The following is a 27,777-nucleotide window of genomic DNA, read 5'->3' as shown; positions in this document are numbered from 1 at the left end:
GTTCCCATGCACCAACAACATGGCCGAGTACGAAGCCTACATCTTGGGACTCAAGATGGCCATTGACATGAACATCCAAGAGTTACTAGTAATCGGGGACTCATACATGCTTATACATCAGGTCTGAGAAGAATGGGTAACCAAGAACTTCAAGATACTCCCTTATCTGTATCATGTACAGGAGTTGAGAAAGTGATTCACAAAGACAAAATTCCAGCATGTTCCCAGAGTCCAGAATGAGTTTGCTGATACATTGGCTACCCTGTCCTCTATGATACAACATCCAGATAAGAACTTCATTGATCCTATTCCGCTGAAGATTCATGATCAGCCAGCCTATTGTGCTCATATCGAGGAAGAAGCAGACGGAAAACCTTGGTTTCATGATATTAAGGAATACCTAGCAAAAGTAGACTACCCAGAGCTTGCCAACACCACTCAGAAGCGCACACTTCGGAGGTTATCTAACAATTTCTTCCACAGCGGAGGAATCCTATATAGGAGGACTACTGATTTGGGATTATTAAGGTGTGTCGATGCAAAGGAAGCATCCAGGCTACTAGAGGAAATCCATGTTGGGACCTGCGGTCCACATATGAACGGTTTTGTCTTAGAAGAAGATACTCCGGGCTGGTTATTTTTGGATGACTATGGAAACGGACTGCATCCAGTATGTTCGAAAGTGTCATCGCTGTCAGATACATGCAGACATGATAAATGTTCCCCCAAATGAGCATAATGCAACAAGCTCGCCGTGGTCGTTCGCCGCTTGGAGAATGGATGTCATCGGACCTATCGAGCCCACCGCATCAAACGGGCATAGGTTCATTCTAGTGGCAATTGATTATTTCACCAAATGGGTTGAGGCAGCATCATACAAAGTAGTGACTAAGAAAGTTATGGCAGACTTTGTCTGTGATCGCATCATTTGTCGATTCGAGATCCCAGAATCAATCATTACTGATAATGGTTCCAATCTCAACAGTGACTTGATGAAGGCCATGTGTGAAACCTTCAAGATCAAACACAAGAATTCTACAACTTACAGACCTCAGATGAACGGAGTCGTAGAAGCTGCCAACAAGAATATCAAGAAGATACTAAGGAAAATGATAGAGAAGCATAAGCAGTGGCACGAGAAGCTCTCATTCGCTTTATTGGGATACCGCACCATAGTCCGCACATCAACTAGGGCAACTCCCTACATGTTGGTATATGGTACAGAAGCAGTCATACCTGCTGAGGTAGAAATTCCTTCCTTAAAGATCATACAGGAAGCAGAGCTCTACGACGCAGAATGGGTGAAGAGTCGTTACGAGAAACTAGCTCTTACAGATGGAAAGAGAATGAATACAGTTTGCCACAGTCAGCTCTATCTGAACAGAATGTCCAGAGCCTTCAACAAAAGAGTCAAGCCGAGATAATTCACACCGGGGTAGCTGGTGTTAAAGAAACTTTTTCCGCATCAAGAGGAAGCCAAAGGGAAATTCTCTCCCAACTAGCAGGGTCCGTACATGGTTCACTGGGTTCTGACAGGAGGAGCCCTCATACTTGCAGAAATGGACGGAGAAGTTTGGCCAACGCCAATCAATTCAGATGCAGTCAAGCAATACTATGTGTAACCTTTATGCTTTCTTTTATGATGTAATTTGAACTACGCCTGACCCGATTCCCGTTTAAGAGGGGATACGTAGGCAGCCTTATGGGTTCGGTCACAATTCAATAAAATTTCCATTTTCCCCGATATTGGAAACTGGGGCAAAATTTTGAGGAGAACCCTCAAAATTTCAAAGTCGATTCCAGCCATTTATCATTAACAGCCGTCAGGAGCAGCATCCTGGTAAACTGGGGCAGAATTTTGAGGAGGACCCTCAAAATTCCGGAGCAAGCAAAGTTGCAATGTTTTGAACCACGTCGCAGTCGTCGGTTCATCTAAAGAAAATTATTCTTAATTATGCACTTATATTATGCTTTTACTAAATCATGCATGTCTGTTACCAAAATTGCTTTGTTTAGCAACGCTACCCTAATTATACGCACAGTATCACCAAAACAGAGCTTAGCAAGTCAAGCAAAGTCAGCGGGGATACGAACTAACCTTTCCCCTTTACAAAACACACGATTTTTCTTTGGATGCAGGCACCTGAGTTGGAAAATCATCGAATATACTCTACACTCATACTGATCAGGAATACAACTCTCAGAATCGTCACCTACTCACAGTTGCTATACGCACACAATATCCCCAACAGCCACAATATCGAAATCAAATATCAGCTAAGAAAACTCTGCTGCCACCTTCCCTTTATTTCTTGCATAAGGCTACCATTCTGCCTTCCGAGACTAAGCTCTGTCTCCATCTGCATTCTTTGTATTGCATAAGGCTACCATTCTGCCTTCCGAGACTAAGCTCTGTCTCGATCTGCATTCTTTGCATTGCATAAGGCTACTATTCTGCCTTCCGAGACTAAGCTCTGTCTCCATCTGTATTCTTTGCATTGCATAAGGCTACCATTCTGCCTTCCGAGACTAAGCTCTATCTCCATCTTCACTCTTTGCATTGCATAAGGCTACCATTCTGCCTTCCGAGACTAAGCTCTGTCTCTATCTACATTCTCCGCATTGCATAAGGATACCATTCTACCTTCCGAGGTTAAGCTCTACCTCCATCTGCATTTCTCTGCATCGCATAAGGATACCATTCTGCCTTTCGAGACTAAGCCCTGTCTCCACCTGCATGGCTGAAATATCGCCACTTTATTTATGTCTCGCATGGCTAAAAGATCTCCACTTTCATCTACATCTTGCACGGCTGAAATTCGCCACTTTTATTTTTCTTGCATGGCTGAAATATCACCATTTTCTATCTTGCATCGACTAAAATACCGCCACCTCGTTTACATTTATTGCATGGCTGAAATATCGCCACTTTCTATTTACATCTTGCATCGGCTGAAATACCGCCAACGCATTTACATTTTTTGCATTGGCTGAAAGATTGCCTCCTTCTGCATCTCATGGGATGAAAGATTGCCAAATTGTCCGAAGGCATCATTGTTCGGAGGCTCCATTTTCATAGCCCGAGAACGCCATGTCATGGCCTGAGGACCCCATTTTATCTTTTGCATATCATTATTCAAAGGCATCATAGCTTGGAGGCATCATCTTCATTGCCCGAGAGCATCATTTCATGGCCTACGAATCCTTTATTATACGCTTCATGGCCCAGGACATCATGGTCATCATATCTTTACCCGACAACTCTTTCATCCTTCCCGGGTAAAGAGGGGCAGCTGTTGATACACAATTTTTTCCCTATGTATTTTTCATATACAAAATACTTTCAAAATAACATATGTACGCATATATAAGCATGTCCAAGTATTTTAGTATTTTTTTTTCAATTTTTTAAGATTTTTTTTAATCAATTTATTGCTCATTTTAGCAATATAAAAACCAATAATTATTCCCAAAATTATCATTTTGGTGGATAATTTATTTTATTTCCCATATTTATACCAAAATATAGTTAATTTAATTTTTATATATTTTTACAAATTTATTTGGTATTTTTAAAGCTAAATTGCATATAATTGCAATTCTAGCCTATTTTAAGATTTAATAGCATTTTTATAATTATAAAATTGGTTCCAACATTTTTAAATCAATATTTATATATTATTAACTTATCCATTACTCTTAATTTACTTTCAAAATTATTTTACTATTTTTTATAAAATAAAAGGGAAAAACTGGCTATTTAAAATCTGGCCCATTTTTATTTTAATCATAGACAAATTGACCCCCCCTAATTGAACCAATTTTGAATCCCAATTGGATTGGCCTAATTCCAATCTAACTCGACCCCCGACCCAACCAATTAACCCGCCTGGCCCTTTCTTTCAATCCAGGTCGTTGATCATTTAGATCAACGGCCATGATTACCCCTTACCTTTTTTAATTCACTAACCCTGCCCTAATCCCCTCATTTCTATCTCTCAGCCGCCTTTGAATACTCTCCCTCTCTCAAACTCTCTTGAAGGTTCCTGAAACCCTAGCCTCTCTCACCCCCTTCAACCGCAATCTCACCGGAACCCATGGCTTCTCAGGCCATGGATGGCCTGTACTCACCCTCCTCCACCATTAAACCCTGGTGTTCAAAGTTTCGAGGTACGACCTCGATGGTGTCCTTTCATATCTCTACAGATCCAAGGTTATATGGCCTCTCCGACCTGGCTCTGGCGTATTCAAGCATCAGAAGCCTATTTCTGACCTCTCTGACTCAAGATCAGACCTTCTTCCAAGCCTTTCTCATTTCTAGGGTTTCTCTAAAACCCTAAGCTATTCGAGGTTTTTCTTCGGTTGTTTTCTTATATCTATGCTATGTTTGTGCTCTACTTGAGTTCTTAAACGTTTTCCCTAATTTTCTTTCAAAATTACTTCTCTTCGATTTAGAGTCTCTGAAAAGGTTTTAAAATATTTTCTAACTCTTCTTCTTCTTCTCTTTGTGTGAATCTGTCTATGCTATGTTTTTATGTTCTCTTTTCTACCTCGCATGTCCTTCTCCTATGTTCTTCGGTTTGCCTTATTTTGCATGTCCTTCTATTGTGCTCTATTCTTTCTTCTACTAGTTTCTATATCATGCTTTCACATGTTTATCTTATGTGTTCGTTTACCCCTATGTTCCTTTACTGTATTTTCTACTAAGCTTTTAGGTCTTTAGTTGCCTTCTTCTAGATTTTGCTTGAGTTCTTTGTTAAACATGTTTCCTCTACTGTTCTCTTAGGTGCTATACTATCTCGTTTCTCTTCTGAAACTTGTTTAAGTTCCAAGCTTTCTTAAAATGTGTTCTTTATGCTTCAAATCAGTTCTTCATTCTATTTGCCTTGAACCTGCTATTTTATCTTTTTGTTTTCACATGAATCCCTGAAAGAGACCTCTGAGCCTGTTTCAGTTATTTGTCTTCTCTTCTCTATATCTGACTCGAGTTTAAAACCCTGGGATTTGGGGATTTTTTGGCGAGTTTGATCTTGTGTTTTGGACTAGGGTTCTATTTGGGATCCTGGACACTCTCAAACTCATTCTGAGTCTATATACTGGATTTGAGCCTCTTTGTTATGACTCAGAACTCTTCTATACTAGGCTTTTTCGCATGATAGTTCTTTCTTGTTCGATATGTCTGTATGCTTTATATATGAGGAATTTTGCCTTCAAAAGGTTTTGTCAACTTGTGATTGATTCGGAATTCCTCTTAATAAGGTTTGATTGATTGTTACTGATTTTCCTTAAGTAAAACCCTTTCCTCATTTTTCCTGACTTGGTTCATTCGAACAAAGCCTGCAATTTTGATTTTACTAGCTATTGAGTGATCGCCTTTCCTTATTTGCACAAACCATGTACCACTGGACTTTTGCCTTAAATAACTTCAATGTATTTACCCTTCTTGTGCTACTTTGGAAAAGATTTTGATCAAACTCTTTCCTTAATTATCTTACCCGTTTGAAATCAGAATCCCTTAATTGAAGGGAGACCTTATGTGATTGATTCCGAAACTATTTTCTTACTTGTTTTCTGCACTATAAAGGGCACGACCCTTCTGCACTTTTACACACTTCCAATTCAATACTCTTTAAGACCTTGAGTTCAATACTCTGACAACACTTATTGGACACTTCCAATTCAATACTCTTTAAGACCTTGAGTTCAATACTCTGACAACACTTATTGAACACTTCCAATTCGATACTCTTTAAGACCTTGAGTTTAATACTCTGACAACACTTATTGAACACTTTCAATTTCAATACTCCTACATTCTAAATTCAACACTCTACTCTTTTCTAAAATCTTCTAGCTGTGTGTTTGCAATTTGGCTTTACTACTGCTCTTCTCTTCTTATTTCCCTGAAACTGGTATGTTCTAATTTAACTTTCAGCTTCATCCCTATGTGTTTGCTTTACAGTTTCAACAATCTTGTCTACTTTACTGTTTATGTTCTGTATTGAATATGTTGTCTCTTTGCATCTGTTACTGTGTGAATTCCCCATACCCTTATTCCCTTCTATGTGTTTGAGTTAAAGTTCAAAGCATGGCAACATCCAAATTGTTGATCATGTCTGGACTTGATCCTTTAATAGATCCTAACTCCCAAACAATGCGGCTAACAGGCTGGTTGGGGTGTGCCAGCACTTTCAGTTGCTTGGTATGACCACCAGCCTGTCTTGGCTTTCCCCAAAATCCCCTCTATGCACTTGCACTCTCTCTTAGATTCTAAGTTCTGCCCCCTCCTATGAGCCTTGCTTTGGGACCTTGAGCTCCCTCTGAACTTGGACATTTGAGGGATGGCCCTTCCACACTGCACTATAATCCAATTCTACAATATATTTTTGTGTAAGCACTGCCCGGAGTCCACTTGAGACTCTTAGGGAACTCTGACACATCCCAAATAGTAGAAAGGCTTTGGAATTTGATCTTTGGAGTTGGTTTACTTCATGCTTCAGACAGAAGTCTGAATCAGGCTCTCCTTGGTTGGCATTTTTAGCTTTCTGATGTAATTTTATTTTACTTTTCTTTATTCATTCTGGGTTGTAATAATTTGTAATAACTTATGGGGTCTTAGTAAAAAGGGGAGGGTCACTCATGTATGCATAAGGGTAGATATCATGTTCATAGGTATTTACTGCTGCAATCATGTCTTGTTTTCACTTCTGCATTTTTCATATAGAAATCATGTTTACAAGTCCTGCACTTCTGCGTTTTTCATATAGAAACCATGCCTACAGGTTCTGCATTTCATATAGAAATCTTGTCTATAGGTTCTGCATTTCATATGTAGATACCATGTCTATAGCCTCTGCATTTCATACATAGATACCATATCTATAGCCTCTGCATTTCATACATAGATACCATGTCTATAGTTTCTGCATTTCATACATAGAGACCATGTCTATAGGTTTCTGCGTTTCTGCCTATCACATAGAGAACATGTCTATAGAGTTTCTTGAATTCTGCATATGCATCTATCACTAGGCAAACGCATTTATAGGCTTAAATAATAAAAATAAGCATTTTAAACACCATGCCTATAGGATTTCTACATTTTCGTAAAGGTTAAACTCAATAATGCTTAGAAAGCATGTCTATAGGAGTAACCAACTGATCTGAATCGTTTACAAGTCTAAAATCAGTAGTAACGTTACTCAATGTCTGCAGAACTTATGTTTTCTATAATCAACAGGCCTTCTTCTTGTAAAAATCAGTACACTTCTGCATTATTAGATGTCATGCTTGTAGGTTTCACTTAGGCAAGTTATAAGGTAAAATTAGCTAATTGAATCAGACTCTGTTAATTCCAACCAGCAGGCAGGTCTGATTCCGGTTTCTTATCTGAAGTGTGTAATAGACTAGTCTGCCACCTTAACGTTTAAGTTTAATTCAGACCATAACCAGTATCTGCAAGACATGCTAAACAATCTGTCTTTAAGTGAGGAGGCCCATCTGAGCCTTTTAAATTGTTATGAGCTTCCCATAATCTGCCTTATGTGTCTTTTGTTTGTCGCTTTAGAATTTTATCCTTTTAAACCACACAAAACCCACATTTCCCTTCCCTTTAGGAATACTAGTCCCAAATGCCTCCGGGACGGATAGGATTGGGGCGGGTACTAGCATGCAATAAGTAACAAAACCATTCCGCGTTTAAATACCTCAACGGGGTAGGAAAGGGTAGATATGGATATGATGACCGGTGCGCTAATACTACGTGTAACCCCTCTTCTGAGGAGTGATTACCGGGTATTGCATTGATGTGATCCATATTATTTATAAACCTAGGAACCCCCTCCCCCCTTCCCTTTACTTGTTTATTTTATCACTTTCAAAATTTCAAACTCCTTTTCTCAAATTTCAACTTCCGTATTTCTTCAAACTTTAACTTATTTGCAATCACAATATGACACCCCTCATATTTGAAACTCTTAATTGCTTATTTATTGTTTGTACTTAAGTCACAATTGTAGCATGGCCGGGAACCATACTAGTGGATCTTGAGGGGTGCCTAACACCTTTCCCTCGAGATAATTTCTAGCCCTTACCCAAGCTCCGGTTTTTCTAAACAAATTCTTCCTAGTGTCCTAATGCACTTAATCATTAGGTGGCGACTCTTCAAATTAAAAACCCCAATTCCTAAAAGGGAACGAGTTGTCCTCCCAAATGTCATAAACCCGATTTCGCGAGAAAAAGGGGGGCGACACAACCCCCTTTCCAAAAGGAAAGAGTTGTCCCAACCAAATGTCATGAACCCGATTCCGCGAAGGAAAAAAGGGGGTGAGACAGACATGTATTAAATAAATTAAATCCTAAATAATTAAGGTGTCCTACTACAACTTTAAATTAGTTTTCCAACATTCTCCTGAAATTCAAAGTTGTATACGTCTGACTTGTTCATTGTGCAGTTATGTTAGAGCACTTCTCTCCAACTTTCACTTTTTATGAAGCACGTGTTTTTATCCCTCAATTTGTTGAAGCACATGTCTCCAACTCATGTTGATGCACTATGTCACCAACCCAATTTTATTGAAGCACCTGTCTCCAACTCACGTTGATGCACTTTGTCACAAACCATTGATGTACTTTGTCACCAATACTTTGTTGAAGCACCTGTCTCCAAATCCCATTGTTGCACTTTGTCACCAACCCAATTTTGTTGAAGCACCTATCTTCAACTCACGTTGATGCACTTTGTCACCAACCGCTGATGCACTTTGTCACCACCACTCAATTTTGTTGAAGCACCTGTCTTCAACTCACGTTGATGGACTTTGTCACCAACCGTTGACGCACTTTGTCACTAACACCCAACTTTGTTGAAGCACATGTCTTCAACACCCGTTGATGCTCTTCGTCACCAACCCAAATTTGTTGAAACACATAATCAACTTACAACTTTTTTAAACCTCTCTCCAACTTTTAGAGAAGAGTTTCTTCCGCTTGTTCCATATTTATTTGCACCTTTTTAAACTTGTTTCTTCTTTTTTTTCTTGAATTTGTCTTGAAACTTTTCATCGAATAGTCTAATTTTGTTGACAACTATCTATGATTTTGCCAACATATGTTTTAGCCAGACGGGTAGCATACATTAGCTAATGCCACCCGCCGGCAACAGAAGCAACTTGATTCTCTCCCAAGATCATAGAATCTCTACCAATATGAAGGAAAATATTTTATTATAAATCTCTAATTGATCTCTACAATATTCTTTCTTTTCTCCACTCATAAAATAAGCTATCAATACCCTTATTTATAATAGTACGAAACCTATTTCAACTAGAAACAGGAAAGCATATTCCTAGATTTATTCTAACTGTAAATCCTATTTAGATATGTATTAAATAAATTAAATCCTAAATAACTAAAGTTTCCTACTACAACTTTGAATTAATTTTCCAACAGGATATTGTTTGACCAAAAGATATTGAAACCCTTTTGATTAAATCATTAACGAAGATGAAGAGGTAAATCTCAGCCAAGTATGATAAAATCTAGATTAAATGGTGAAAGAGATGAACAAGGTGAATAATGCTTCGTAGTATGTCGAAACTAAATGATTAAGCGTAAATACGATAACTTCAAATGTAGAAAAATATTGCAATGAATGCGATCATCCAAGATAAAAGATGATGTATGGATCTCAGACTATATTGAGAAAAGTTGTCTTTTTTTGTATTCACTTTCCGATCCCCTTTTACAAAATCTTCTCCCCCTATTTATATGGGACAATGCCCTTTTAAACCCTAAAAGGTATAAAATGAAGAATATTCGAAAAGCATATTCCTAATATCTCCTACTACGCTTGCACTACTGCAAACGTCGTACGTTCGCTAACCACTGTTGGTTGTCACCCTTTATAACGACCAAAAGACGTGACATCGTAAGGCTCTAGTTCCTCTCCATACTCGATATCTATTTGTTGTTACTAGGAATGTTAAAATGGTTAAAAGAAAATAGTTATCCATCCATATTAATCATTAAAAAATAGATTGGATAATGAACTTTTTAAAAATGAATCAAATATGGATAACAACTATATTATGCACTTAGAAAAGGATAACCAATGGCTAACTAATAGGTTTAACTTTTACATTTGTAAAACCTCAAATCGGGGGTTCCTCAAGTTTGGGAGACTAAGAATTCTCCCAAAAGTGATCATATTCAAGAAGTCATGGATAATATGGATATCCATATTATTCGTCGGTTACCTATTTTTTATCCGTATTAAATATGGGTCGGATCGGATAATTTATTCATTTTTTGCGTTACCTGTTTTTTTACCCGTCCCTATCCAACCCAACCCGCCCGTTTGTCGCCCCTAGTTGTTACGCTTTTTTGCTAAATACTTTGATGAAAATAGCACGAGCTAGCCAGATTTCGGACTGGTAATTGAAAAATATTCAGTGTTTGCAAAGTCATTGAAAATAGCCACTATTTTGCTGCAACACGAAAAGTTCCAGCATAATATACTGGAGATTGGTGCACCTGATTATGCTGGAACTCCAACACACGGAAAGTTCCAGCATAATATACTGGAGATTGGAGCACCTATGTTGGACCAGTATATTATGCTGCAACTTCAGTATATTATGCTGGAAGTCCAGTATATTATGCTGGAATGCTGGAATATTTTCTAGATTTTGACCAGTGTTTTCTTTCAAATTTATCTTTACATGAAAAATATCTAAATGTCGATTACTTTTAAAACTGTGACTATTTTTCAATTACCATTTGTAAATCAGACTATTTTTAAATTTCACTCAATACTTTGTGCACGAACTTTCCATCCCGAAACCAAAACCCAAGAGGGGAAGGAGCAATTAGAAGTATAATACAACAACTGACCTGGCCGGATCCATAACTTTTACTTTGTACTGTATGTACAATATTCAACAATTTTAGAAATATAAATACAGTTACACTAAGTTCGTGCGCACGTACTGTTAATAATGGTGATGGTGGGTTCATGTGGTGATATTCTATACCTTCTAACTTAAAATCTTGAATTTGTTCTCAAAACAAGTCCATTGGAAAAGAAAGAAATAATTTTAACAAAAAAAATAGTTACTGGCAAATTTGGGCATGTTCCAATTTGAAACAAATTATCTAATTATGGAATTGACAAGGCAAATTCTAGCAATTATTTAGTGAACAACTTTAAGAATGGCAGGATGGAACCACCAAACAATGACTATTTGCTGGCCATCTGTCGGATTTTGATTAGTAAAACCTTTACGCTCATTTTCTTCCGATAATATACAATATGGTTAAGGATAACAAGAAAACGACATAACAACAGACATCTTTATATACGTTTTACACTACGCCCCGTACCGTAAAAGTAAATGTTTTCGCTAATCCATAACGTTGAAGTCCCACCTCCATCAACATTGACGCTATTATTAGTTTCAAGCTGTTTCTTATTTGTTCGTCTAATATTCAGTGCAGCAAAAGTACAAATGCTGCAAATGTAAAGCATCTTAACTAGTATTTGTTGCTATGTCATCAATAGGATTAGTGTAAGGTTTTTTAGTTTGTCGTTGTTCAATATTAGGACAAAATAACACATCCTTTGGGCAAAAATCCTAATTATTTGACCATCCAATCGTTAAGGATGCATAACTCAATTTTGACAAACACTCAAGCAAGACTTTGAGATTTAACGATCATATCAGATTGCTCTTAAGTTATTCGGTGCGTTGGTACAAGAACTGTCACTTTAATGGTGTGGCACTAATTTAATTAAACTTGCTGTTTCTTTTAGAAACTTTTAATTAATTGAGGTTAAGAATCATGCTAACAATGGTCTAAAATGACCATTAAAATTAAGTTGGCGACTTAAAGTGAGGCCGAAGGAATAACAATTTTATCCTAATTTAAGAAGTACGTTACAATTAACTATAAGTAGATTACTAGTAATTTGTTTTCACTTCGAGATGAGTGATCAATTCTCCGCGACAAGTTGAAAACGAATGCCAAGCAATAAGTTCAACGAATGGATTAATTTTTGGAATGTATAACGTGATGCGTACGTGTATTTGTAGAAAACAAAGCTTTTTTTATATATGAGAGCTGTTATTTGATGTGATTTTTATATCCAAATGGCTAAGTCATCCATGACATATGCAATGCCGCGTAGAGTTTATATAGGTCAAACAGCCTTGTTGAATTCCTATTGTTTGGATAAGTTATGCAAAAACTTTGTCACGTTGAAGCGATTAATGTGGTCTATACTATTTGTTTCCCCGTAAAAAATCCTCAAAGTTACATTGTAGATCTAATTTCTTAAATGGTCTTAGAGCTTACATCATTTTTTTAGAAGTCATTAAACTTCTTTTATCACTTTAAAATTATTCAATGTATAAGTTACTATTACACAGAAGTTACTAAGCTAATTTTTGTCACTTTAAATACTAAACTTATGGATGGTTACTCAGAAATTAAATGAGTTTACAAAAGATGATTAAAAGACTAGTATAAATTAGTCAGGTCTCGTCAACGGGTACACGTAAGCCCAAAATTCAAGCTATTATGGGCCCTCAATTCATGCCTTTGCTTTGGGTCGAAGAGAAAAAAGAGCATGTTTCGTGCGTTTACGAACACAGCGTTAAAAACCCGCACGTTTTGCTCACGTGACTTCAAAGTCCACCATTGTTTTCTAGTCTTTCCCCCTTATAAATATAGCCATCCAATTTTCTCTCTCCCCATTGTCCAAAGCAGCAGAGAGTATTCAAATCTCCTCTCAACTTCCTCTATTTCCGTGCCTCTCTTTTGATTGCTTCCTTTTCGGCTTATATTAAACAAAGAGTTGTTTAACGAATAGTACTTTTCTATTTCCACCATGTCTGCATTTGGAAAACTTCTTGTGATTATGGCTATGGCTATTTTAGCCATTAACTTAAACAAAGTTTCTGCTGGAGATCCAGACATGCTTCAAGATGTTTGTGTTGCTGATCTTACTTCCAGTAAGTTCAATTTTCCCATTAGTTAGCACACTTTTACTTCTTTTTCTTCTTTTTTTTTAAAAAAAATATATATATATTTTTAGTTTCTTTTAGATTGAGAAAAGTATATTCTTGATCAGTGTCTTGTGCTTCAATTTGGGGGTTTTGGATCTCTTTGGCTCGTTCTTAATTTTTTTGGTTTTCTTTGTCTTAGTTATCATTTGTACTGGATGTTGACATTTCTCCTTGTCCAATTTTTGCTCTTTCTTCTTCCTTACATTTATCATTTAGGCGTGTTGAAAATCAAGATCCAACTATATTAGCTGGCCAACAGTAGAAAATCGACCATATTAAATGTTACAACTTGTACCATACATAAGATATAGGAGTCTTGAATAGAATTAGGTAGTACTATTGATTAGCTGGCGAAAAATAGAAAATCGACCATATTAATATATATTAATGACCAACTGGTGACAATGGCCACCAAACATAGTTCCTGTATGCTGTCTTTTCACCTGTTTGTTTTTTTCAAACTTAAGAAAATATTTAATACTACCATTAATCATAAAAGGGTATTTGACAAAAAAATTCTTTATCTCTTTCTTAAATGAGTAATTAATGATGGAGTACAGTAAATGTAAAGAAAAAAAATTGGCTAATAAATTGATTTTCTTGACTGATATATATTTTGGATCAAATTTTTGTCTATACAATTTATCTTCGTCTCAGTTGGGAAAAGATGTGTAGCTTTTTCAGGGGGTTTAATGTCTAGTTGGATTAAAAACAGTCACACATAATGATTTAATCATTATCTTCATGATTCAAGTAAACCATGCTGCTTATTTATTTCGGTGTTCTATTTGCATTCCCTTGGTGTTAGTTCTTTTAGTATTTTCACTTTGGTGACAGAATTAGTTTGCTTGTTATTGTCCTTCCATTTATCTTTTACATTTTACACTCCTTAGACCCCACTTGTGAAAACTACACTGAGTATGTTGTTGTTGTTATAACATGGTGCTTATTCAATTTTCTATTTATGTACATGATATAGGTTTTACCATAAATGGATTCCTTTGCAAGAAGAACTTTTCAGAAATAGACTTTTCATCAATGGTCATAGCCAAGCCAGGAGCAACAAACAACACATACGGTTCCGTAGTCACAGGTGCCAATGTTATGAAAGTACCTGGTCTTAACACACTTGGTGTCTCACTTTCTCGTATTGACTATGCTCCTGGTGGCATTAATCCACCTCATACTCATCCTCGTGCTACAGAAATGATCTTTGTTACAGAGGGTGAATTAGATGTTGGTTTTATTACAACATCTAATGTTTTGATTTCGAAACATATTGTAAAAGGTGAAGTGTTTGTTTTCCCTAAAGGACTTGTTCATTTCCAGCAAAACAATGGCAAAGTTCCGGCAGCGGTTGTCGCCGCCTTCAACAGCCAGTTGCCGGGGACTCAATCTATTGCTACAACGTTGTTCGCTTCCTCACCAACTGTTCCTGATCACGTCTTGACTAAAGCATTCCAAATTGGAACTAAACAAGTGGAGAAAATTAAGTCAAGGCTTGCACCTAAGAAATAGACTTTTCGTTAATTGCTCGTGACTATTATTTTCTTTGGTGAGGTTGTTAATTGATAATGATTTGTGTGGGTTCAAATAGGAAAGAGAATGGATACTTTCATTTGTTTTTATCCTTTCTAAATTTATTTCCAATAATGTTGTATTTACCTTATGAGAACTTCGTTTCTCTATTCGTCAGCAATAATGTTATCTTTGTGTATTTTTCTCCTACTCTAACGACTTGAATATAAGAAAATGATCATACAAAAGATTTTTTGTGCTTTATTTGTATCTTCTTTGTTGTTTTTTACTTATCTTGTGTGAAAAGGATCATATAACTAAAATAATATTTGTAATTGACTGCAATCCGAATCTCCCTATTGGTCAACAATAATGTAATCTCTGTACGGATTTTTGACTTTTTACTAAAAGGGGAAGGGTAAATTATCTCCAAAGCTCATCTAATAATTTGAATATAAGAAAATGAACATAAGAAAGATCTTTTATGTACTATCGAAACATGTCTTTTATTTTTATTTTTTACTTATCTTGTGTAAAAAGAATCATGTAACTAAAATAACATTTGTAATTGACTAAAAATTATATCTCCCGAAGAGAAATTCTTTAGTTCTTATTTGTCTTCAGAGGAACTCTTTTCTTAATCCTTCCAAAAATGTGTCGACAAAGTACGTACCTTACAGAAATTTGCAGAAAACGATATCAAGTAACTGGTCGAGCTTAATGATCTTCAAAATAAATTGGGAAAATGAATAAGTACCCCCTGGCCTATACCCGTAATCTCAACTATACACTTTTTCTTTGCGGGAATTCTATTAGCCTCCTAAACTTATTTTAAATGGAATTATTTGCATCCTTAACGCTGACGCTGACGTGGCAGAGTGTGTGTATTTAACTCTCCCAAAGGAGAGTGAGAAGCAAGAAAAAATAATTTTCGGATTATTTTACTCTTTTTTATCATTTTTTTCTTACTTTTTTTTCCTTTTCCTTTTTCTTTGTCTTTTTTCTTTTACTTTTTTTCGTTTCTTCTCTATTTCCGGCAAATATTCATTCACCGTCGACTTTGTCTAACCGTTTTTTCTTCCATTTTTTCTTTTCACACAAATTAAACTCTCAAAAAGATCTATTCATAAGCAAAGCAAAATACATTCAGATTTGGGGGAAAAATTCATCATCGGAAAACCTTCCCACGCCGGAAGAAAATGATGTATTGAAATTTTAACTGAAAAAAATTTTCTCATCTTATATTCGTTTTTATTTCTTTTGTTCTTCCTCCCATACATAAATTACACTTTCAAGAAAAATTTATATATATATAACAAAACACACTTAGATCGGGATAAAAATCTGTCGCCGGAAAAAATAGTGTTTGTGAAATTCCGACGACCACCATTTTATGCCGCCGGTGACCAAAACAAAAGGAAAGAGAATGAAATCACCAAAAAAAATTAGAATAATAAGAAATAAGAAAAAAGGACAAGAAAAGGAAAAAAGAATAAAAAAAAGTGCTAAAAATATATGTGGGACGCGTGTAGCTCACCACTTGCCAAGAGTTTGGTTGTCAGCGTTAAGGGTGCAAATAATTTTATTTAAAATAAGTTTAGAGGAATAATAGGATTCTCGCAAAGAAAAAGTGTATAGTTGGAAATCCGGGTATAGGTCAGGGGAACTGATACATTTTGCCAAATAAATTAGGTAATTCATATCTTCAAAAGGGGTTTCGAAAAGAATAATGAATGTCATACATGTCTAATTTCTTTACGCGACCAAGTAATTAGTGTATTAAACTAACTAAATAAATTGCCAGTTCTGAAGTCACTTTCGTCTAAAGCAACTTAGATTTGACAAATTTGTTCAGAAAAGGAGGGCAAAATGGAATGATTCTATCATCAGATGAAAATAGGATAATGGGATGGGACTGAAGAACGAATGTAACAATTATGGTTTTTCAAATCAGGTTTTCAAATATGTTATGATATGGATGATGACAGCGTAAAAAGTGGTATAGTTTCCACATAAAAAAGGAGGGTTAGGTGAATTATATTGTTCAGAATTTTTGTAGCCTGTTTGGCCAGGCTGGAAAAATCAGCTTATTTTGAGAAGTATTTTTTTTAAAAAGTACTTTTTTCAAAAGTTATTTTGAAAGAACAGTTTGTGTTTGGCTAATTAATTTGAAAAACACTTTTAAGCAGCAATTAGGGTTTGACGAAACTTTTAAAAAGTGTTTTTAAGTACTTTTCTCAAAAGTGCTTCTAGGAAGAAGCTGCTTTTTTTTGCTTCTGTTTTTCCTTAAAAGCATTCCAAACAATTGAACTTTGGAATTAGTCGAGCTACCTCATTTGGCTCTGTGTTTCAAGCGAATAAGATTTGCTTAATAACTACTTAACCACTCAAATAATGTTGTCTAAACTTACCCTTTTTAGTAAAACTAAAAGCCTTTGAACGCCTCGTAATCTAGAAAACATGCGCAAAAGCTCATTGTTGGTTAGAGTAAGTTTCTGCACAACTCAGATCTGAAAAGGTTCAGATTTGGACTAAATCATTTTAAAAGATGTTTTAAGGCAATTATAAAATGTATTGTGCCTTTGGATGGCGAAAATTACTGTGAGCGTACAAGAAAGAAAACCTAAAAGATGGTTAAGATTCTAATGTGAGGTGATTCTTGATATTGCTATGAACTATTTCTGAATAGCCAAAACCAAAATACGTTATGAAATTAAAGCACCATGTTTAACAAAGCGTAAACCAAAGTCATGGGAACATAAATATGGTGCTTTGATTTCATAATGTATCCCAGAGAAATTATATTTAAATAGTTTCAAGGTTCTAAAATAGTGCATAACTGGTCTTCACTAAATAAACCAAAAATATTGGGAATAGAAATGTACTTGATGAACGAAATGGACAACATAGTTCCCAAGTTCTGCTATCCTCATGCCCTTTGTGATATAATACAGAAAACGTAGTCCTTCCTATGTAAATTTGGTTTCAAAAACGAGACAATCATATAAAACCATGGGATTCCTCTGTAAGCAATGAAAACAACTAGTAGTTTCAGCGAAGGCACGACATAATTAAAAGAGAACAGAACTCGATCAGGCAAAAACTGAAAATAGGTAACCTTAGTTTTATGATTTATCCAAATGACAAACTAGGGCAACGAGGTATATATCACATGTTTCACATCTGCAGCCAAAAGAATGCCACAACTATGTCTGCGACACAACAAAAAACTAATATAGCTAGTAAAGACTTCTAAAACAAGACAATTAAGGATTGGTAATCTAATCAACTTGCATTAGAAGGATTTCAGTCACTTCTCAGTAATCCAGCACTAATGTATCAAACTGACTGTCTTCATTTTGTTTTGCCATCTGAGCCTGCAAACCGCAACACTGGTTGTTGTCTACCATCTGGGATGGCAAAAAGAACAACTGATTTTGTTGGTCTTAAGAAAGGAACATCACATCTGAAGTAGCCCTTCCTCTCCAGCTGCAACACGTCTCCACGCTTCAGGTTTCTCATGTTGGAATCACCAAGTGCCGAAGTCTCCTTTCTTGTGCAAGGATTAACAACATCAACAAAATTCTCATCTTCCTCGAGCTGCAAGACAAAAATTTACAATTCAATACATGATTGGTACCAACTACCAAGTCCTCTCCAAGTCAGGTGGAAACAAATAAACAGTCCAAAACAGCACATCAAGAAAGGTATTATATAACTTTAAATGTACATTGTTAATGGGCCAAAGGGTTTGTTCCATTACACTGTAATGGATTATAAACAAGTAGGGAGAGCTCATAGTACTCTCTGGTTTTATTACCTTTTTGTTTTCCATACCATCCCTATCATCAATACTTCCCCAAAATTCGTATGAAGCATATAACAAAGTTCATATTCTAAATCAATATTATTATTGAGGGGGGCTCTCTTTACCAATGTATGCAAAAATATCGTTTCTACCATTGTGTAAATGCTTGACAAACCAACAGTAAAAATATACTCATCGTTCATAAGTTCTACAGTAATATTTTTCATATAGACAACCCAAAGAATTCGTATCACCAATATTTCCTAAAGCTCCATCAAAACCATATAATATGCACTTATATCTAGATCAATGATATTATTGAATCAAAAGTAATAGCTCTTTCTTAACATTATATAGAAAATTGTATCATTTTATAATCTCCTAAAATGCTTGACATTGTTGACCAATATAGCATATCGTAAAACATTTAAAAGTTCTAAGAAATCAACTACTACATTAAAAAACAAATTTATCTGACCATGTGGAGGCAAGAAAGACTACAGTTAGTTTACTAGAAGGATAGGCTAGAATTTCATGCTTTGCAGTAATAGTATGTGAACAATAGTCTTTACGATATCTTACATTACAGATCTCTACACTAATCGAATACTCATGATTCCCAAGTTCGAAGTCAATTGTGAAAGAAAACTCAATCATCCTTATTACCAATACTTCCCAGAACTCAATCCAAAAGTCAAAAAGGCACACTTCAATTTCTTCGTATCAATCTGATTATTCAAGACGAATTAGCCCCTTCTTACCCATCAAATAAAAAGTAAATAGCCCCTTCTCACTGTTACCAGGGAACAATAGTATTTTTCAGTTTTACTTCACATAATTCAACAATATGGTATACCATAAAACATTCACAGGTTCCAACAATTTGACTACATTAAAACTCCAAATTTAATTGGAAATGTGGAGGAAAAGACTATAGATAGTTTAGTAAAAGGAAAGGCTGGACTTTGTAAACCCATCTGAATATAAAACCTATTTAAGTGAAAAAAGTCATACCTTCTTTTTTGTAATTAAATAGTCAAAATCGACCAAAGAGAGTTTAACAAGCTCATCACTCTCTGGCAACCAAGTGAGCTTCAACTTCGTTGTTTTAACTGACCCTTCAAGGTGCAGAATCCCAGACAGATGAGTAACATTACCCTCTTGGTCCTTCTGTATCTCTTTCACTATTGCGTTACCCCAATCCATCAATGTTACTTCCTCGTTGACAGAGATTGATACAGCATCATCATAGTCTATCCAGATTCTTTTGGAGTAAGTTGTTGCCTTTTCCCCAGCACCTGCATATTTTTTATGCTTGGGTACAATACGTACAAAAGGATCATCTGGCCCATTACTCAAAGTCAATAGGACTCGTCTTTCTTCAATGACTGCAGTATGCCTAGGACATACAGGATCAATGAGCTTCTTGTTAATGGCCCACAGCTTGTCCCACTCCATTAGATTGAGATTCTTTGATGCTCCCTAAAGATTTCGTGAAGAACATTCTTTAGGCTTCAAGATACAATATCAAACATATAAAAAAGAATGCTTCCTAATTCAGAATCTCAGATTAGTCAAAGGACTTGCTTTGGACTACAAATGCAAGTCCTGTACGCAATAAAGGAAAATAAGTTTTTGCCCCCCTCTTTCACCTAAAAGAAGAGGGAGGGGTATGAAAAACAAAAACAACAAAGAAGCGAAGAACCATCTCTTATTTCAGACTTATGACAGAAAATACAGAGATGGTTTTGCTTAGTCAGATTATGAAATAAACGGTTATTCCAAAGGGACGCCTTCCTAAGTACGCATTGATATTCTGAGTGATTTAGAAAACATGAATTTGTGTTGACAACATTCATTGTACTTCAAGTTAACAATAAAGCAACACCGTAGCTATCTTACTTGTTCAAGAATGAACTGTATCAGCGCCTCAATCTTCAGCCCTCTGCGCACTATCCCTTGTACAGTCGGAAATCGAGGATCATCCCACCCTTCAACCAGTCCATTTTGCACAAACCACAGCAGCTTGCGCTTACTAAGAAGTGTATAGACCAAATTCAACCGACTAAATTCATAAATATGAACTTTTCTGAAACCCATATCAGTTTGAATCCTATAGTACTGGTCATTCCTGTCATGATACTCACTAGATCGAAGAGCATGTGTAATACCCTCAACAGCATCTACAAATGGGCATGCAAAATCATAAGTAGGGTATACTTTATATTTAGCACCAATCCTGTGATGAGGAGTCTGATTGCAGCGGTAATATACTGGGTCCCTAACTGACTTGTTAGGATCCTGCATATCCAATTTCCCTCTAACACAACACATTGTTCCCCTCTCTGAGCCAGCAATCATCTCCTTCCATAATTTCAGATTCTCCTCCACACTGTTGTTCCTACACCTTGATTCAATCCCATCCATTCTTTCTTTTTGCATTTGCTCCCTTGGTGTATCATCCACATAGGCTTTACCCTCACGAATCAATTTCTCAGCCATCTCCATCAATTTTGGAAAGTAATCAGATGTATATGTCACAGTCCTATACTTAATTCCTAGAGTTTCAATATCTTTCAGTAGATTATCCACAAATTCATTGCTTTCCTTATCAGGATTCGTGTCATCGAAACGAATAATAACTTCCCCTTTATATCTTTCAGCAAAATACTGGTTCAGTAATGCTGCTTTTGAGTGACCAATATGGAGATAACCACTAGGTTCTGGTGCAAACCTCAAACGCACTTTTCCAGCCTCTGCCTCTGGAAGATCTACCTCAAATGTTGGTCTGCTACCTGATTTTTCCTTGTCAGTGGAATCACCATTTACTTTGGCCAAATTAGCATTTGAGCCATCTTGCTCTTTCACTTTAGATACAGTTGGCTTTCCCGAGCCTTTCTTTCCCATATATGTTGCTGTGACTTCATTTAGAACACCATCATATTCAGCTAATATTGAGTTGAACCACCTTGCCAGATTTTGGTACTTCTTAGAAGATCTTAGGCTTTCCCATCTCTTTCCAGTACCTGTGCACAAGGAAGTTAAGCATCAATAAGCAAAATAGAGCATGGCACTGAATAATTATAAAACAAGCACAAATTCATATCAAATTAATCCAACTAAGGGTCGATTTCTAGCCGGAAGATAGACAGATTTTGGCAAAAATGCAACCTTCCCAATTGATTTTCAGTGATGAGACCACTTGTAAGAAATTCATGATGTATTCACAGGGCCTTAATTATGATTTAGTTCTTGTGATGCCCCAAAAATGGAACAAAACGCAAAATATTTTTTCCCAAAGACAAAGCAAAAATGTGCTTCGAGAAGCAATAATGCTAATTTTCTCAACCAAAAAAATGGAAGCATAGAGGTTAAAAGTCCCAAGTTTTTATCAGCTTTGCGTCCTTTTTAAAAAGTTACCATCGGTGCAGTTCAGGCATATTACACTCTGCTTCACTCCTAGAATTTTCTCCTAATGCAATTGAAAATAGATCCACCTGCACTAACATATCACCAAGCACGGACAACCAATTCCCAACGTTAACTGACATTTCCAGCTCAATTGGAATTAGAGCTCCAGCACTGCTTTAACAGCAGAAAGCGCAAAAAGGAACATTGTTTACAGAGTGAAGCACATAAGTTCCAGAATACAAGAATTAGCTACCATATGGGAGTTTAGCACTTATAACACTGTTTTACAATTGAAATCATTAATTTCAATATCCAATATAAAGTCAATAAATCTTTGACCTCAAAATCGATTTTTCGTTCTCAATTAGTCAACAAATAAGATAAACTAGTTTGCATTTCAATTTCTATTAGTTGCTTCAAAACTGCTTTAATAATTAACTTAAATGCAAGAGTCACTCTTTTGATGCAGGGCTTTACCTTCTAGTGGTACTATACCAGCTATCTATTTCGTATTTAGTATTTCGTATCCTGTATTTCATATTTCATATCTCTTACATATTGTTGTTATTTTTATTACGCATTTTTATGGTACTAATATATCATCTCCTATTGCTTTTTTGAGCCGAGGGTCTCCTGGAAACAGCCTCTCTACCCTTCGGGGTAGGGGTAAGGTCTGCGTACATATTACCCTCCCCAGACCCCACTTGTGGGATTACACTGGGTCGTTGTTGTTGTTTGCAAGAGTCACTCTTTTATTTCCTAACAAATAACAAAGGGATTTGATCAAAAATTGGCTATTGCTACGAACAAGGATACGTTGCCCCATAGGTTAGTGCAACAAACAAGAGACGGAAATATATCTTGTGGAAAGGAACTAATGAAAAATATAAAGGCCAAAGTCATTGCAGTCTCCTAAAGTGCTACATTGAGCAATTTTGTGAACCTTTCAAAAACAGAACTTGCCACCATATTTAATATTTATGGAATCAGTCCTTCCAAATAGAAATCAACTGGCGGATCCAGGATTCTGAGCAAGGGGGTTCAACATTTGTAAAGAAGTGAATAGTAAAAAAAAATTGTCAAACGGGTTCATCGAAATTTTTTATATCTATATGTAATGTCAAACGGGTTCATCAAAAAAATTTGAATCTAGATGAAACTTAAACTATTTGTCAAAAATCATGCTAACAATATTATGTTGGATTAATTTGTTTTGAAGTAATCTATTTTCCAAAAGAAAAAAGTAATATGCTAGTAAAAAAGGGCATTCTAAGGAAGAAAAGGCACAAAAATATAACGTATAATAAATAATAAACAAGAAAATGAACAAAAGATGATTATTTAATAATTAAGTAAGACTATACTTAATTTAAAAGAAGTTCAGACTTGAAGGTAGACAATAAGAGTCTTATTTGACTCAATTTCTGCATGATGTAGCGTTCGAAACAGAAGGAAAAAAATATATTTGCGTCATCTGGGAACTGGGAATCGAACTTGCAACCTTAAGGAAAGTTTGAACCCCCTTGACCACAAAACTAAGCTTTAGGCTTGTGTCAAGGGGATGCAACATTTAATATATATATATCCATTAAAAAATAAATCTAACCCTATCCACACAGTGTAACTTTCCGGCGAAACCCCCTTCTGCCCCCCTAGATCCATCCCTGGAATTGGATGAGGATGAAAAGGTAGATATGATTACATCCAAAATGAAAGGGAATATTGAAACAACAGTTTTGACAATGGTGCTCGGCAACTCTAGTTTAGTTCAGAAGGAATTCAATTACACTCGAACAATTAATAAGTTAACTATCTAAATTTAGTTCCCTTAGCTTAGGAGAAAATGAAAGATTTCTGTGTATCCTTTTCAAACCCACCACTAGCTACACTTTTTTTTCCTGCTCAAACCATTGCACACTCTCCTTTCCGTAAGCAACCGGAAATCTCAGTACACCAGTAATGATACTCATCCACAAGCTCGTCATACATATATCTTATTTGGCTAGAAAAGCTTAAAATGCAACATCAATCATGTAAATTCCTCAAATTAAGATCTACACAGTTTTTTGTACTTTTAAGGAATCAAAACAGACCACAGTGCTCATTTCTAACACACAGCAGAGTTTGATAGTCAATCTATGTTCAATTCTTGCAGGTCATGCTGACAGATTTTGGACTGGCAAAAGAGATTGATGAATCAAGCAGATCAAATTCGATGTGTGGAACTATGGAATACATGGCTCCAGAGATTTTACAGTCAAAGGGCCACAATAAAGAAGCTGACTGGTGGAGCGTTGGGATACTTCTGTATGAGATGCTGACTGGTCAGGTAATCTAAGTGTTTGCATTAGAACACTAGAATCATTCATTTTTGTAATAATGCAAAAAGCGTAGAGCATTGGACATTCTATGGAGCTTATTTGTTGTGAAATGTACTATTAATTGCATTATTTTTTAGAAAGATTTTTGTGGGGTCGTTGGAACACTGTTGACTCTCATTTCTTTCAGCCACCATTCACACATTCAATTAGAAAGAAGCTTCAGAAAAAGATCATCAACGAGAAAGTGAAACTTCTACCACGTCTGACCAGTGAAGCTCACTCTCTGCTGCTCAAAGAAGTATGTACAAATTATCAATTGACTGCTTGCCCAGACTTTCTTAGAAAAATGCTTGTAAGTCACCTGAATGACAACTTCCACTTTTTTCCTTTAGTTGCTGCAAAAGGACGCATCAAAAAGATTAGGCAGTGGACCAAGAGGAGGGGATGAGATCAAAAGTCACAAGTGGTTCCGGTCAATCAATTGGAAGAAATTAGATGCCAGTGAACTACAGCCTAAGTTCAAACCAGATGTAATTGGCAGAGCTTGCACTTCCAATTATGACAAATGTTGGACTACGATGCCACCAGATGACTCACCAGCAAATACTCCGACAGCAGGCGAACACTTTCAAGGTTACACTAATGTAGCACCAAATCCTTGGCTCTCCTCTAGTTGATTAAGACTGACAATAATTCCAACTCCTTTTGTTTGCTAGTGTAAGCTCATTATTTGTTACAGAGAGGATCATGAGAAATATATGGATTAGATTGTATCTTGATAAAAGCAAACTCTTCCAACTCTTTTGTTTACTATTGTAAGCTCATTCTTCTTAGGGACAAGATGTGAGAAATAAACACATTTGTCTTTTCGCGTAGCTCTTGCGTTTTATATGTTCCCTCTCAAGCCTATTTGATTCTGCTCTCGCGAAATTGTATTTTCTTGAAAAAATGTTTACTGCAAGTGCAAGAGAGTGTAAGAATGTGTTCACAGACGAGCTTTTCCACCACAATCATGTTGCACCATTGTAGGATCACATGATGGAGGATGGTAATTGCGAGTTTGATCAAAAAAAGGATAGAGGATGGTAGCTATGGTCTACACTCTAAAATAGTATCTCTAGTTACCGGGGGTGTGGGATTGTACTTTGCTTCCTCATCAAAAAGTATCTCTAATTAACCAAGTTAACTGGACATCAACTTGCCTAAATTTTCACTTGAGGTATTGAGAGAGTGCATGTGAAGGCAATCTTAAAACAAGAATCTTTGACATTTAATTTCATGGTTGATATTCAGTGAACATGGAACTTTAGCTGCCAATATTCCAGACTGTACGGTCATTAGTTCTCACTTATGTGATGAGTTCCTACATTTCAATTTCAAATTGCAGTTTTCTGCCATCCAAGTAAAATCTAGTCTAACACAAGAATCTAGTTGCAATGCCTAACAGCAGCATCACAAATAAAACGCCAATACTTCTTCAAAAACGCTAACCAAGTTTAATATAAAGGCACTGATTTGTTTTATGTCCAAATCATTTACCTGCAAGGCTAGACCAAACTGCAATATCCGCAATTGAGAGGATATGTCCAACAAGAAATGTGCACTGCAGAAGATATCCATCAACATAGCCACATGCTTCCTCAAATTGAGGGCCAGAAGCAAAAATAGGAGCATACTCTAGCCATTCATCTATCTGCAACAATGACAGAGAAAAATCAGAACACAGAGAAGCATAAAAATCACGTATAACTCTTAAAATGGCAAAAAGCTCTTTTGATTGTGTTCCAAAGTTCTCATTTGAACTTTTGGAGAACAGCAAATAGCTCTAAGTCAATGCTTTGGACAGCAGAGTTTAAAAGGCCACCTGACAAGACTCAAAGGCGTCTCGCTGGTATAAATCAGGAATGTTTGCAACCCGACTAATGTACCTTAGAAGCACAGAAGTTCCCTGCAGCTTCAATCTGCAAAATAGGTTGAGTTAAGATACTAGAGGAGAGTTGGATGACGGAAAGCTCGATCATTTTAAAAAATAGCTTAAGATCATTTTCTTGCATTTGGTATTACAACAAAAACCTCTAGCATAGCTAAAAAATGACATGCCTTTTTTGGAAGAAAAAAAGAGTAAAGAGCACATTACAAAAAACACAGAACGACACACCCAAGAGCAACGGGAAATAGATACATAAATTTAATTTTTAAAGATGGTCAATTGGTTATTCTAAACACCATGGAATCAATATGTAAATTACATCAAGGGCTATATCACTATTGACTATTGAGATTCATCTAATAACATGATTGACAGATCAATTTACAGAAATGCATTTCTTTAATGTTTGTCAACCCAATACGTATTAATGGAGGATGTCACATGCACCAACAAAGAAGTAGAAGCCTGGTGGTCAAACCTGACACTACTTTTTGCATAACGTAAGTAAATGGTAGCACGTGAATAATTGAACTTGAGGGTCTTGGATATTGCATGTAAAACAACAGTGGAACACCAGAAGATACATAGAAATAAACTGAACCATCCAATACAATTTCATCCTAAGAAAGTGTACAATGGATTATTTGGCTCTGGACGATAGGTTCAAACAACACAAGCCACCAAGAGACCTTCATCACGTCAATTAATTGGCACCATTTCCGTTTTTGACCATTTGTCTGACCCAAAAGACAGTCTAAAACACGACCCAACCATAACAATGTTCTAATATTTCACTTCAGCTGAAGTTTATGTATCACCATTCTCAAAAAGGAAGAAAACAATTCTCTGTACAGACAACTAACTGATCTACAAAGCTGCTGCTATATGCATAATTAAGTTCCGACAATACCATTGAAACCTACAACCAAGGTTAACTTACCCTATCTGGATCAAAAAAGATGTGTCATTTTTATTATTTTATGATCTAATTCTTGCCTGGTCCATGACTCATAAAAAAGATTTACAAAATAGTGGCAATCAAAATATGTGCAGGAAAAAGAAAACAAACATCTATAGTTTTGCAAGTCAATTATTGCGAAAAGTAAGGCTAAATATCGGAGAAATTGAGAAATTACCCATTAGGGAGAAGGATAATAGGAGGAGAACCAGGAGAAAGAGTTGGATCAGTAGAGAGTGGAACTCCGGCAATCTTCGCCGCCGCAATAACAGCCAAAGGCGGAGTATCCGCGGGGAATGCTAGCTTCAGCTCCATTGCTCGCCGACGCTACCCTACAATTCTCCCCACAGCTGAAAGATTATAGAGAGAGAGAGAGAGAGGAGAGCAAATGAAACCAGCGGCTAGTGATGGCAATGGTTTAATGACTGAAACCAGCGGATAGAGGGGCAGGGCAAAAGCAGGGCGGGGCAGGGTAATGGTTAAACGGGGCGGGCCAGGGCGGGGTAGGGGCGGGTCAAAACTGAAATCTTTGAAAAATTAAAGAGGGCAACGCCGGTAGTAGGGCAAGCTTTCCGTATAATCTGGTTTAATGCTTGATGAGTACGGTGTACAAACCGAACGGAAAACCTTACCAAACTTGTCACGACCCAAACCGATGGGCCGCGACGGGCACTCGCTACCTTACTCGACCGAGTACCAACATAACGTATCGTTCTTATTACATCATCATATACACATGATATATGGGCCTAATAGGCCAACAT

General features: G+C 36.4%; 4 protein-coding genes across 4 annotated transcripts; 3 read left to right on the top strand and 1 right to left on the bottom strand.

The window, feature by feature from the left end:
- Positions 1–55: 55 nt before the first annotated feature.
- On the top strand, positions 56–1,424 carry LOC138874505 (uncharacterized). Its single transcript, XM_070153027.1, has 3 exons — positions 56–121; positions 218–409; positions 1,275–1,424. The coding sequence occupies exons 1-3, from the start codon at positions 56–58 to the stop codon at positions 1,422–1,424; spliced, it is 408 nt and encodes a 135-aa protein (XP_070009128.1).
- An 11,315-nt stretch (positions 1,425–12,739) lies between these two features.
- Positions 12,740–14,833, top strand: LOC104240942 (nectarin-1-like). The gene is made up of 2 exons (XM_009795844.2): positions 12,740–13,013; positions 14,047–14,833. Exons 1-2 carry the CDS (start codon positions 12,890–12,892, stop codon positions 14,583–14,585), a joined length of 663 nt encoding a protein of 220 aa, XP_009794146.1. The 5' UTR covers positions 12,740–12,889; the 3' UTR covers positions 14,586–14,833.
- Positions 14,834–17,673: 2,840 nt separating this feature from the next.
- Positions 17,674–27,528, bottom strand: LOC104240944 (glutamate--tRNA ligase, cytoplasmic). Its single transcript, XM_009795846.2, has 6 exons — positions 27,192–27,528; positions 25,990–26,086; positions 25,665–25,818; positions 20,296–21,419; positions 19,408–19,875; positions 17,674–18,185 (listed from the first exon to the last, which is right to left on the bottom strand). Exons 1-6 carry the CDS (start codon positions 27,326–27,328, stop codon positions 17,940–17,942), a joined length of 2,226 nt encoding a protein of 741 aa, XP_009794148.1. The 5' UTR covers positions 27,329–27,528; the 3' UTR covers positions 17,674–17,939.
- Positions 23,852–24,802, top strand: LOC104240943 (serine/threonine-protein kinase AtPK2/AtPK19-like). Its single transcript, XM_070167769.1, has 3 exons — positions 23,852–24,133; positions 24,313–24,423; positions 24,518–24,802. Exons 1-3 carry the CDS (start codon positions 23,963–23,965, stop codon positions 24,800–24,802), a joined length of 567 nt encoding a protein of 188 aa, XP_070023870.1. The 5' UTR covers positions 23,852–23,962.
- Positions 27,529–27,777: the final 249 nt, after the last annotated feature.

This window comes from Nicotiana sylvestris, chromosome 1, assembly GCF_000393655.2.
Source record: "Nicotiana sylvestris chromosome 1, ASM39365v2, whole genome shotgun sequence".
NCBI lineage: Eukaryota > Viridiplantae > Streptophyta > Magnoliopsida > Solanales > Solanaceae > Nicotiana > Nicotiana sylvestris.
Note: the sequence above shows the minus strand (reverse complement) of the source record. Positions and strands in the feature narration are given on the sequence as shown.